We start from the raw sequence: 12,095 nt of genomic DNA, 5'->3' as shown, positions 1-12,095 counted from the left end.
TCACAGATTTCTAGAAACTCTTAGGACCACCGCTGTACAATGTTGTTTGAAAGAAAAATTTTATCAATGCACACACCCAGATACTTTACAAATCCATTTCCTGGTCTCTGAATCATGACTCTAGTCGTTTGGAAACCTGTGAAAGAAGGCTGGAGCTTTCTTACTCGTGAAAATAGCAAAACGTCGGATTTCTTAACAGTTATTGTCATCTTGTTAGTATCCATCCACAGGTCAACATGCTCCATCGTCTGTTGCTGTCGATAAACCTTTACCTCAAAACCATCATTAGTAAATCCAATGACTGTGGCATCTGCAAAGCCCTGTAATACTTCGTCAGAACTCAAATCCGAACTTGGACCAGACAGTGAAGTCTGAGGGCACAAATTGCAGCAACCAACTGGGGGGGGGGGTCAAAAATGGATTACAAGTCGTTAGTGTGAATAATTATATAAAAGAGGGCCAAGAATCGAACCTTGGGGCACTCCGCAATTTATTGTCTTCGAAGATGTATGATTATTACTAATTCAAATAATCAAGTTTCATCTTCACCGTCCTTTTGACTTGAACGGAAAATAAATTAACGAAATTTTGCGTATATCTAGGATTCTGGCTTAGCGGAGGCTCCTGAAGAAGAACTATCAGGATCGGAAAGACAAATACGATTGGGTGAAGTTAAACAGTTAAAAGGAATAAAGAGGGAGTACCATCAAACTGCTCCCAAGAAGCGTAAAATCCTGGAGTTAAATTCGGGCGAAGATCCTGACGAGGAAGAAGAAGCAGAGTCACAGCTCGATATCAGAGATGTAGAGTTCCGCTTGCGGAATGATGCTAGAAAAGTTAAGGTTGGTTGATTAAATTTTAAACAAAGATAATTAAGTTAATTTGGTTCATTGATGCTAGGCTGAATTAAAGGACATAAAGCGTTTTCCTCACTTAGCAATTTTTTCTACAAAACTTTAAAGCTGTTCTTATTAATTAAACCAAAGAAGAAATCTTCATCATCTCCGCTCAACCATATACGTAGGAATCTATTCAAAGGTTGGGGGGGCATTTTTACTGGGGCTGTGTATTATGGAATAGTGCAAATAGCTGGCGAATTACAGGGAATAAAAAAGAAATTGTCGAAAAAATCACAAGTATCTCAATATTTGGGGGGGGGGGTTGAGGTGGTCAAAAATACCTATTGAAAAGTTTACTAAATAATGTAAAGCTTTCGGCTATTTTTTAAACACTTTTAAACCGCTCTTACAGAACAAGGCTAAGAAAGGGGAGGGGAGGTTAGAAGAGAGAAAGCTTGGAGCTTTTTTCTGAAAATTGGGCACGATGTCAGGAAGCACAAAAAAAATTAAAGATGCGGTGCCAGTTGCACAGATCTTGTTGGAAATAGGGTTGGGTGGTAGTAAAAAGGAGTTCTAAAATTTGTTTTCGATCATTTGTACAACTTTGCTAATTTTTTATGTTATTGGTTTATATATTATTTATTGGTTGGGCACGTAATATTATTATTCTTGACTATCTCGATTTTTTGTATGCATAACTTAGATATGATGCCAATATAATAAACTATTGAAAGAATTCGTGAGTATCACTAAGTAGTTGGCTCGTATAATAATATTTCAATTATTTATATACCAGTTTTATTTTGTTAAAATAAAGGAATTTTCTTCTTAGTGTATTACTACATATTATTAGATATATATCCGGGTTTCATTGGTAGCTAGCAACCTAGTGAAAGACAATCAAGTCTAACACTAAGAAATTTAATAACGCATAACTCCTAAAAATAGAGTCAGATGAAAACAAGAAGCATACTATTAGAACCGCCTTGTCCTAAACCCCTACAAGGGAACTTACCGTCCCTTGGCTTGGACAACAAGGGAGATATATTGGCTTGAAAATCAAGAAAAGTGGCTGGAACCACGATATTCTGCTTCATGTACGATATGCACGATATCCATATCGTGTAACCGCGATATGGCTTCTTTTTTTCTTTCTTTGTTTCTCTTTTCTTTTTCTTCTTAGAAAGCTTGGCACTTGGAAATCGTTAAGAGTTGTTTAATGGCTCATTTTAAAGGAAATTGATGTGGTTAAAAACCTTTAATTTTTAAAGTAAAATCAGTTTTTTACGAAAAACCGCATTTTTCTATAAAACTAGTAGCTCATGTTATTAACATCAGGAATTTACTATATCTACTTGCTTTTGTAATTAACAAAAAACATTTGAAATAAAATCAATATTTTTACAAAAAAAATTTTACCATTATAAGACGCTTGTAGACATAGTTGTGTAAAATGCAGTAATTATTGGGGGTTTTACATAAAGGATCGATGTGGTTCATTATAAATGGAGACTATGTAAGTTTCATCACATATAGCTGAAACCTAGTAAAGAACAATGTCTTTAAGGAACGAAGTTGGGTAGTATTAGGATTTATGATATTAATCATATGTACAATAATACATTCTTTGTTAACAGTTAGTGCAACCCAGTGGCTATGAGCTTCCCTCTCTAATTTGAAGAGTGATAGCTGAAGTAACTTTTTGGTAATGAATATGGATAGAGTTGCTTGTGAAACAGTAGATTGTTTTTCTTTGTAATTATTCTTTTCATATCTACTTTCTTAATACTTCTTACAGAAGTATATCTGTAATATATAATGGGAACCAAGTCTTGTTATAACCAGTTTGTTATAACCAGGTTTCTTATTAAAAATGGAAACTGGGTCTTGTTATAACCGGTTTGTTCTAACCGGGTTTGTTATAAAAAATGGGAACAGGATCTGGTACTTTTACAACTTTTTTTGTATTAATCATGGCTGCAACAATAGCAGCAACCCAGGCAAAGAGGGTCACGTCCAAAACAAAGAAATAAAACAGCACACAACTTCTAAAAATGACATCAGATCGAAATACAATGTACACCAGTAGCAGGCACGTACGCAGGAATTTGTTTCGGGGGGGCCCAATTTGTTTCGGGGCCCAATTTGTGGGGGGGGCTAAATCCTTCAAACCCATTATTCTGTGAGAAAAATCAGAAAATTATGGGAAAATGAAAAAAATTGTGAGATTTTGGGGGGCCCGGGTCCGGAGGCCCCCCCCCCTAAGTACGTCCCTGACCAGTAGAACCGTCTCATCTGACACCCCTATAAAGAAAACTTACAGCCCCTTGGGTAGATCAACAAGGAATATTTTTTGACCTGAAAAACAAGGAAACTGCTCATTATGAGGATATTTTGCATTGACGGCCCGTTTTTTCTTTTCCGTTTTTTATCCTCAGGTAGTGGAGCACTGGAACATCATAGAGAGCTGTCTAGTGGCTCATTTTAAAGGAAATTGATATGTTTAAAAATCTTTTGTAATCAACAAAACCAATTTTTAAAATAGAATCACTGTTTACGAGAAACTCCATTTTTGTATAACACTTGAGTAAAAAGTTTTATTAACATCAATTCGCATACGAAGATCAAAATAGAATTTTTAACATTATAAAAAGCATTTGGTTATAGTTGTATAAAACCTAGTAATTTTGTTAGGATTAAAAAAAAAATATGACTTGTCAATTGAAACTGGAATAATTCCTGAAAATTTTAAATAAAACTACAAAGTACACCATTAGAACGGCCTTGTCTGAACCCCTATAAAAGAAACCTTAAAGTCCCTTGGCTTGAACAACAACGAAAATGCATTGACTTGAAAAACTAGGAAATTTTGTATTATCATGATATTTTCGTCGACGGCAGGTTTTTTCTTTCCCTTTTTCTTCTCCCAAGCTATCTGGGCAGAGGAACATCGTAGAGCAATGTTTAATGGTTTATTTTAAAGGAATTTGTCACATCTACGTGCTTTTGTAGTTTTTATTTGAATATTTTTGCAACGAACTGCATTTTCATATACTAGATCATGAATATCATAATAGTCGTATTAGAACCATATACGATGTAAATAGAAGAATGCTATATTATGACGTTATATATGTCCGGGTTGTGGCGGTAGCTATCAACCTAGTAAGAGACGATCACGTCCAATACTAAGAAATGTAATAGCTTAAAAAAATAGTGTCAGGTCAAAACAAGAAGTGCACTATTAGAACCGCCTTGTCCGAAACCCCTATATAGGAAACCTACCGTTCCTTGGCTTAAATAACGAGGAAAGTCTACTGGCTTTAAAGACAAGATTAGTTCCTTGAACTACGATATTCTGCATATACGGCATCTTTTTTTCCGATTTTACGTGAAAAACGTAAAATCATTTTTTCGAAGATCAATTTTTTACGAAAACTGCATGTTTCATGTACAAGATTAATCAATGACATCATACTTACTAAATAGGCCAATAACTCGATTCATATATTCATTTTCAGTATATTTTTGTAATCAGTAAGTTGATAGTCAATTTGGCATATCTTTTCTACTTTGAAACTCAAAATGTCATACGTATGTATCTTAAGCCTTATTAATATATCTTCTTCGAAGGATTCGTTTGACATCATACCTTTCACGAAGCATTTGCATGACAACATAGATACAAAAAAAAACTCTTTTTCTTTTACCTATTGCCTCAGTTACTATTGGCTAGAGTATGGTCATTACTGTAATTTTTTTATACATACTGTATTTCTTAATACGAAAAGACGAAAATTTTGCTCCAAAATGAAATGGAATAATTTTTCAACTATTAATATCACGTCTTAGACATCATACACTAAATGGTACATTTATACTACAAGTTGCCACAGCACAAAGACGGAGGGACTCTCCTTTGGCGCTGAAGGATTCGAGTTCAATACTTTTTGTGGCAATGATCGGCAAATCAAATTGATAGTCCTCCATACACGGCAGAACCAATGGCACTGAAGCTTAACATTGTGGTGCACAATTTCAGGCCAACGTAAATAGCCCAATGAAACAATCGCAAATTGAATCACACGAACATTTCCAACTTTGGACATCTGCTTTTGGTATATATTTTCTGTTGATTTTGAATTGAAGTTATCATGTATTTTGCAGTAGGTTGCATACATAGGTTGCATCAAGACATGGTTAATTGAAGACAGAGAAAAGCCAAGACAGATAGTCCAATTAATTGAGAGGCAATTACCCTGTAACTGATTTTGAATTGAAGTTATCAAGTATTTTGCAGTAGGTTGCATACATAGGTTGCATCTAGTCATGGCTAATTGTAGACAGAGAAAAGCCATGACAGATAGTCCAAGTAATTGAGAGGCAAATGTTTAAATGGCTGGGGCACGGGTAAATGGCGGGAGTATGCATGACTCTCTTCTTGGTATATTTTTCTTCGGAAATTTTCTTTAAAAAAAAGAAACCCAAAAAATTTTTTGGCTACAGCCAAAAAATTTAACGATGCCACTCCAAAATAACATAGGGAGAATATCCCCACACTGAAAGAACATCCTTTAACAATTAGTAATTTGAAAATTTCCAAGTGCAGCAAAAACACCGGTCCAACAAAAATGAATACTTGCTTAGCCGTTATGCAGCTCTCGATGATTTTCCAATGCCTAGCTAGCTGAAGGGAAAAAAAAAACGGAAACAAAAAAGATGCCGTTTAGGCAGGATGTTGAAGTTGCTGCCACTTTTCTTGATTTTCAAGCCGATATTTTTCCCTTGCTGCTCAAGCCAAGGGACAGAAAGTTTCCTAAATAGGGGTTTCGGACAAGGAGGTTCTAATGGTGTACTTGCCAAATTCCCATTTTATAGTAAAATTCCCATATTAATTCCAAAATTCCCACATTAAAAATCCCAAATTCCCATATTATCCTTTGAAATTTAATAAAGAAACTCGTTTTAGTTACCTCCTGGCTAAAATAATGAAGATAATATGGATGAACCACTGGGTTCAGTTCCTTTGGGCTTGAGTTCGCTCTTTACTCTAACATATGTAATGAACTAGATCGATCCTTTATTGATGTCCTTTATTACGTATTAAAAAAAAAAAAAATCTAACTAATCCGAGAAAACTAATCAGTTTTCTCGGAATTTTGGAATTAATATGGGAATTTTACTATAAAATGGGAATTTGGCAAAAAAAAAAAAAAAAATCTAACATACTCTTTACTTTCATAGTAACAGCGTAGACCAGAAATATTCCCCAAAATCATAAGGGTGTAGATATCAGTTTCACATTTTTGATGCGTTTTTAAATTTTCCTTTGTAATTTGTCTGTCGCTTTTGAATAAAAAAAAAAAAATCTAACCTTTAGAAGTTTACCTGACAAAAAGCGAACAGACACTCTGTTCGCTTTTTGTCAGGTAAACTTCTAAAGGTTAGATTTTTTTTTTTTTTTTTGAACTTAAGCTCGAATGGCTGCAGAAAATTGTTCGCATATGGTCAGACACGTACCAAAGACTTTTTCGGGGGTGAGGGAATAATAGAAAAAACTTGTTTTATTCTGCAGTTTAATTAAAAAGTGCCTAGAAATTAAGGAAAATTCAGGATTTCGCTTTTTGTCAGGTAAACTTTTTGTCAGGTGTCTGTTCGCTTTTTGTCAGGTAAACTTCTAAAGATTAGATTTTTTTTTTTTTTTTTTTTTTTTTTTTTTTTTTTTGCACTGAGGACGACTTGGCGGAGGTCCTTGTCGAAATATTTGCTTATTCATCATCTTCATGTTTGTCCACTGGTTGACAAAATCCTCGTTTTCTCACCCTTTTTTATTTTGTTTTTCATTTATTATTTCCTTTCCATAGTGTGGTCTTAGAATGTATTTAAATCGTAAAAGTTTGAAAACCAGGGGAAGGGACATGTCTGATGGCGAGTTATGCCGGATATAGGGGCTGCTTGTGAAAATGGGTTATTAAAAGGTGAAGGGTTGAATTTGATTTCGGTTTTTGAAACTTAGGTCGAGAAAGATGTGTTAAATGTTTTCCAGAGGAATTGTTAAGGATAGTTATAGGTGCTTGTTTGACTGACTGTATATCAAACAGTAATCTGTGCAAAAAATGTGGTTCGAGCCCACTTTCTTGGGCTATAATGCAAGAAAGATCCAAGTGGCTAGGCCACGTCTTACGGATGAAGTTGCCAGATTGCCCAAGATAGTGCTTTCTGGTGATCCATCTTGGGCCATATCTGGCCCTGAGTGGGGTGGGAAGGGATCATAAGGAAGAATTCAAAAAATTCTAACTTCATGGGAGGGTGGGTAAAGAGTGAAGCTTTGAATAGATTAGGACAGAGGAGGACATGTGCAGGTGTTTGGGCCTCAGATGGCTTGGGGCTGCAGTGAGTTGTTTATGGTAGTAATAGAAGTAATATTTACTGTATATAAGGGTACTAAGTAAAATTAAAAAAAAGCCTTAATGCCGGCTTATGGCTCAAATTAATAAGCATTGACGGCAATTGACGCTGTAATGGAATAGTTAGATGTTAAAAAATTGTTCGGGAACATGTTTGAAATTCGGCTTCCAAATAGAAAATTTCAGAAATCCATCAATACATAAACGGTTATACGTGTAGTTAGAATTTACTTGAAATTTAGTTTCTCCTGTGCTATCCGTAACCCATAGGACATTGACGAAGCCTCTTTAGACATCTCGCATGCTTGCTGCAGCGAGGATATCTTCCGACTAGGGCACGATTGAAATATTAGCACATCGGAAATGCAGCTCTATCTGTGCCTGAGTTGATTTTTCGGTCTCCCTCTCTGTTGACGCCACATGGATCCCATTCCTGCACTTGTTGTGAGATTATTGACTTCTGGATCCAACGGACATGGCCGAGATAATTTCATGTTTTCTTATTCACTGCTTCAGAAATAAGTGTCTAGCCTTTTCTCTGACAAAACTCCGCGTTAGTGACTTTTTGTCGCCACCCAACATTTAATATACACCTCAAGCGCATATTTTCAAACGTTGTTTGTCTTTTTTCTGTTTTTACGTCAATTTCCTACCACTCGTTAGCATATAACAGAACAGAAAGTATATTACTGTTGAGGAGTCGTAGCTTTAATAGAAGAGAGTACTTATTCGACCTCCAAATTGTTGTAAGTCTGTTAAACGCAGTATTTGCCATACCTTTTCCTCTCTTAATCTTATTTTGCATTTTTCCTTCTGTTTGTTTCCTTGTTTTGTGCTTTCCTTTTGTATTCCTAATCCGTACTTGCCTAGAACTTTGGATACTGAAGAAGATTCTTTAAATGATTTCTTTTTTCAGGCTCTCCTCTTTGGTGCCTCCACGACCAACTTTAAGGATTTATTGGTATTAAAACTCATTTTGTGCAGCAGTCTTTTTCCACAAGTTGCAATTGGCGATGAACACAACAGCTATAAGGTTTTGTTTTATCTTCATAATTTTAATATATTAATAGTTGTGGTAGTAGTCCTTCGGATATCCTTTTCTAAACTGATTTTCTAATTTTCTAACTCAAAATTTCTAACTCAAATTTTCTAACTTTTAGTGAGATGTCTTTTAGATAAATATGTGGGGAGGGGGAATGCATTTACTCTCTAATCTTCCATAGCTTGGGGAAATATATCTCTGCCGCTACACCTAAAGGCTGTATTTCACATTGTTGTACTTCTCGGGTAATTGCCTTAACCCGTTTGCTAAACTTTTCTTCAAAGGGGGATCAGGACACACTTTGCCGTGCTGATCTTCCCTTTGATGGCAAATCAACAAATGATTATCATTATTTATTGTAAAAGTTTGAAAATGCCAAATTCGACCTTTAGGCGTGTCAATGGTGGTATCCGTACTAAGTATACACCTTCGAAAGAAGTGCCAAAAATTTATGAATCATGTGAAAATAAATTATAAGGTAATAATAAGGTAATAAATTTAGTTATAATTTTTTATACATTTAACTTGTGTATAATTTTAATTTTATCATGATGATTTTAATGCAATTAGTTATCGTAGTGACTCGGGTATCATTGCCCAAATCGTCTAACTTTCAGTGCCATGTCTTTTAGATAAATGCATGGGGGGAGTATTGGAGTGTAATCGACACTGCCACGACGTATTGGTGTGGGATGTCTCGCCGCCACCACTACTGTACCGTATATGTAGGGTACGTTAATACCCTATTACGGTATACCCTGTTCCAGGGTATGGTGACGTGATCGAACGGCCACTCTCGGCCACGGGTGCCACAACCTGGATCACCGCTAATCTCTAGCTAGTATAGCGTCCTATACCAAGTCATTCTAATCTTAACCTCTCTCTAGGCTTCAGACCCTACCTAGGATAATCAAAAAGTCAAGGATATAGAATGAAGAAAGCTTACCATATTCATTTCGAACTCAACATAAGAACTGAAACTCAAAATTTTTAAAATTAATAAATACACTTTGAGATGCGCCTTTGTGCGCTACGCTCTGGACCTCTGTTTGAATGGCTGAGTCGAAATTAAAATTACCCAGTGTCCTTTTAAGATGTATGAGTCATCGCTGTCTACACTTTTCGGCTTGAATTAATTATCGAATTCTTTTAAGACGTCTCGTAGTAACAGCCTGGCTCAAGATTTAAACATTACAATTGAAGATAAAATAAGTTAAATTTACGAGAAAGGCATTTTTCTGATAAACAGGGCCAAAGGTCCCAACACCTCCCTCCTTAGAAAAAATGACCGCCACCACGCCATAGGTCAGAACATAAAAACACAAGCATAAAATATGTAACACCAACTTCAAAATCACCAAACTTATTTATCTTCTATTCTTTCTTCTTTGTACCTCTCCGTGGCAGCTACCTGTTGGCTTATGGATCTGGAAAATACCATTTGCTTAGCTCAGTTTCATTGCCAGTCAGTATCTCTGTCCAACCAATCAAAGCTATTGTCTGTACAGCCATCTTCATCAAGTTTGGACTTTCAAAGAAGGAAGAATCCATGTGATTTGAGGAACCTAATTGTGTTAAGCATGATTAAATTGAAATTTCCTTGCTCTCATGCATTTACATTAGTGAGAAGCATAGAGCCAGGCTCTGGCAAATTTGATGATGCCAGCCTCCAAGAAAAATTGGGTGAACTCGCCTCTTAATCTCCATCGGTGAAAACAAAACCACATCTCAATTAAAACTTGAATTGCCCCTTTGCATAATTTGAAGTCATGTATGGCCAAAAATACAAAGGCCAGTGAAAACGATAGGGGTTCAGGGAAATGAGATAAAAATTTGAGCGAACCATGGATTTTCCATGCTTTTTTCTGGGTCCCATCCCCTAAGACAATTGCATGAAGGACAAACGGCGATGTCAAATGAAGACTAGAAAGGCAAGGCCTCAGTAATAGGATTGCAACTTTCCCACCAATTGTGAATTGAGAGAAATGGTAGTCTTTCACCTCTTCCCCCAGGGGATCTTCCCCAAGGGATTCCTCCTCGTCATAAAAGATCAAAATCTCCTTTGAGTTGATAAGATCACTCAGATTCCTTCCCAAAATTCTTCAACCCAACCCCAAATTCAGTACCTCCCAATCTTTCCATAAACCGTTGTAGTCCAGCCGATCCTATTTCATGATTATCTGTAGTTTTTCTTAATAGGTCATGGGCCTTCTCCTCCCTCCTAAGCCTTTTCGTCCTACTGTAGTTTTTTAATTTTCCCACTGGGTCTTGAACCTCTTTGCCCCCCCCCCCTGAGATTCTTTTCTTCTCGTAATTTGGTAATTCTCCTTAAATTTTGTTTTGGGAGAGAATAGACTTATTCTCAAGTCTACTGGGCAGCAATAAGTCCCCGGGAACTCCAGTTGAATGGAGACTTTGTGAAATCCTGGGTTCGTCTCACCTACACCCTATACCAATACATGTATTGCAGCCTGTTAGTATAAATTTTCTCTAAACTTTTTTCAGCCTGGTTCAGAACAATTATTTCATACTCGTGGAAAGCCATTTACAACATTACATCCAATGAGTTATTTCGCTAATAACCCAGAAGTTTTACAATTGACGGAAGCTGACATTGTTGATATTCCTGGATTTCAGAGAAGAAATCCGGTTAGTAGTAAACACCAGCTACTGTGTTACATGTAAGTCTAGAACTGTTTCACATCCGATTATATTTTTTACTTACCTTCTTTATCTTGTACATAGAGAAACCAGAGAATTTACTTGCAAAAAATCTGTTGACTCAAAAACTTTGTTCTTTTTGCTGAGTTAAAATGTTTTGGCCTTAATATTTTACTGGCTCAAAACTCAAAAACTTCTCGTTCTATTTGCCGGCCTAACATTTTTTTTACTTTAAAATTTATGCGGGCTTTTTACTGGTAAATATTTCTTAACATGAAAACTTTTTGTATTTTTTGCTGGCTTAAAGCTTTGGCTTTAAAATTTTTAAGGGCTTTTACTAGTCAACATTTTTCAACTCAAAAAATTTCTTTCTTTTTACGGGTTTAACATTTTTTGGCGTTAAGATTTTTACTGGCCACTTGTACTTTTTACTAGTTTTTACATTTAATAGTAAATAGCAAAAAATCTTCCGACTCCGAAATGTTTTCGGATTACTGGCTTCAAATCTTAAATTTTTCTTCTTTTCACTGGCTTAACAGTCTTCGTCTTTACAATTTTAACTTAAAACTTTTACTGGCTTTTTACTAGTACAAATTGTTTGACTCAAAAACTTTTATTTTCTTTTTGCTGTCTTAAAATCTTTTGGCTCTAAAATTTTTACTGGGTTCAATTTTCGGTTTTAAAATTTTTACTGACTACTAGTAAAAAATCTTTTTATTCAAAAAATTTTCATTATTTTTACTAGCTTCCATTTTGGAGTTTTAAAATTTTTACTGGCTCTTTACTAGTAAAAAATTTGTCGACTCGAAAAGTTTTCGTTCTTTTTGCTAGCTTAAAATTTTGTGGCTTTAAAAATTTTGCCGGCTTTTAACTACTAAAAAATCTTTTGACTCGAAACTTTCTGTTCTTTTTACTGGCTTCAAATTTCTACTATTCTTTTAATATTAAAAAATCTTTCGATTCAATAGCTTTTCTTTCTTTTTAGCGGCTTAAAATTTAACGCAGGAATCAATCAGGTTTAGAAATCACGCGTGTATCTCCTTCTGTTTCTGGTATGCGCTTAGGAAATTATTTGTTTGACCTACAAAAACGTCATAGATGTAAACCAATGAAATTAAAGAATATATTTTACAACGAAACCATTGT

General features: G+C 35.5%; 1 protein-coding gene across 3 annotated transcripts in view; it reads left to right on the top strand.

Moving 5' to 3' along the window:
• Positions 1-12,095, top strand: part of LOC148942629 (putative ATP-dependent RNA helicase DHX34) — a 158,502-nt gene that overhangs the window by 128,647 nt on the left and 17,760 nt on the right. For all 3 annotated transcript variants that reach the window (XM_089102777.1, XM_089102775.1, XM_089102776.1), the window contains exons 13-15: positions 603-842; positions 8,163-8,279; positions 10,794-10,969. In XM_089102777.1, the coding sequence (XP_088958903.1) occupies positions 603-842; positions 8,163-8,279; positions 10,794-10,969 (533 nt within the window). The remainder of the gene's footprint in view (positions 1-602; positions 843-8,162; positions 8,280-10,793; positions 10,970-12,095) is intronic.

The sequence above is a fragment of the Artemia sp. Qi Xiang Cuo genome, chromosome 16, assembly GCF_049724085.1.
Source record: "Artemia sp. Qi Xiang Cuo chromosome 16, ASM4972408v1, whole genome shotgun sequence".
NCBI classification, from domain to species: domain Eukaryota; kingdom Metazoa; phylum Arthropoda; class Branchiopoda; order Anostraca; family Artemiidae; genus Artemia; species Artemia sp. Qi Xiang Cuo.
The sequence above is the reverse complement of the archived record's forward strand: the minus strand, read 5'-3'. Positions and strand labels throughout refer to the sequence as shown.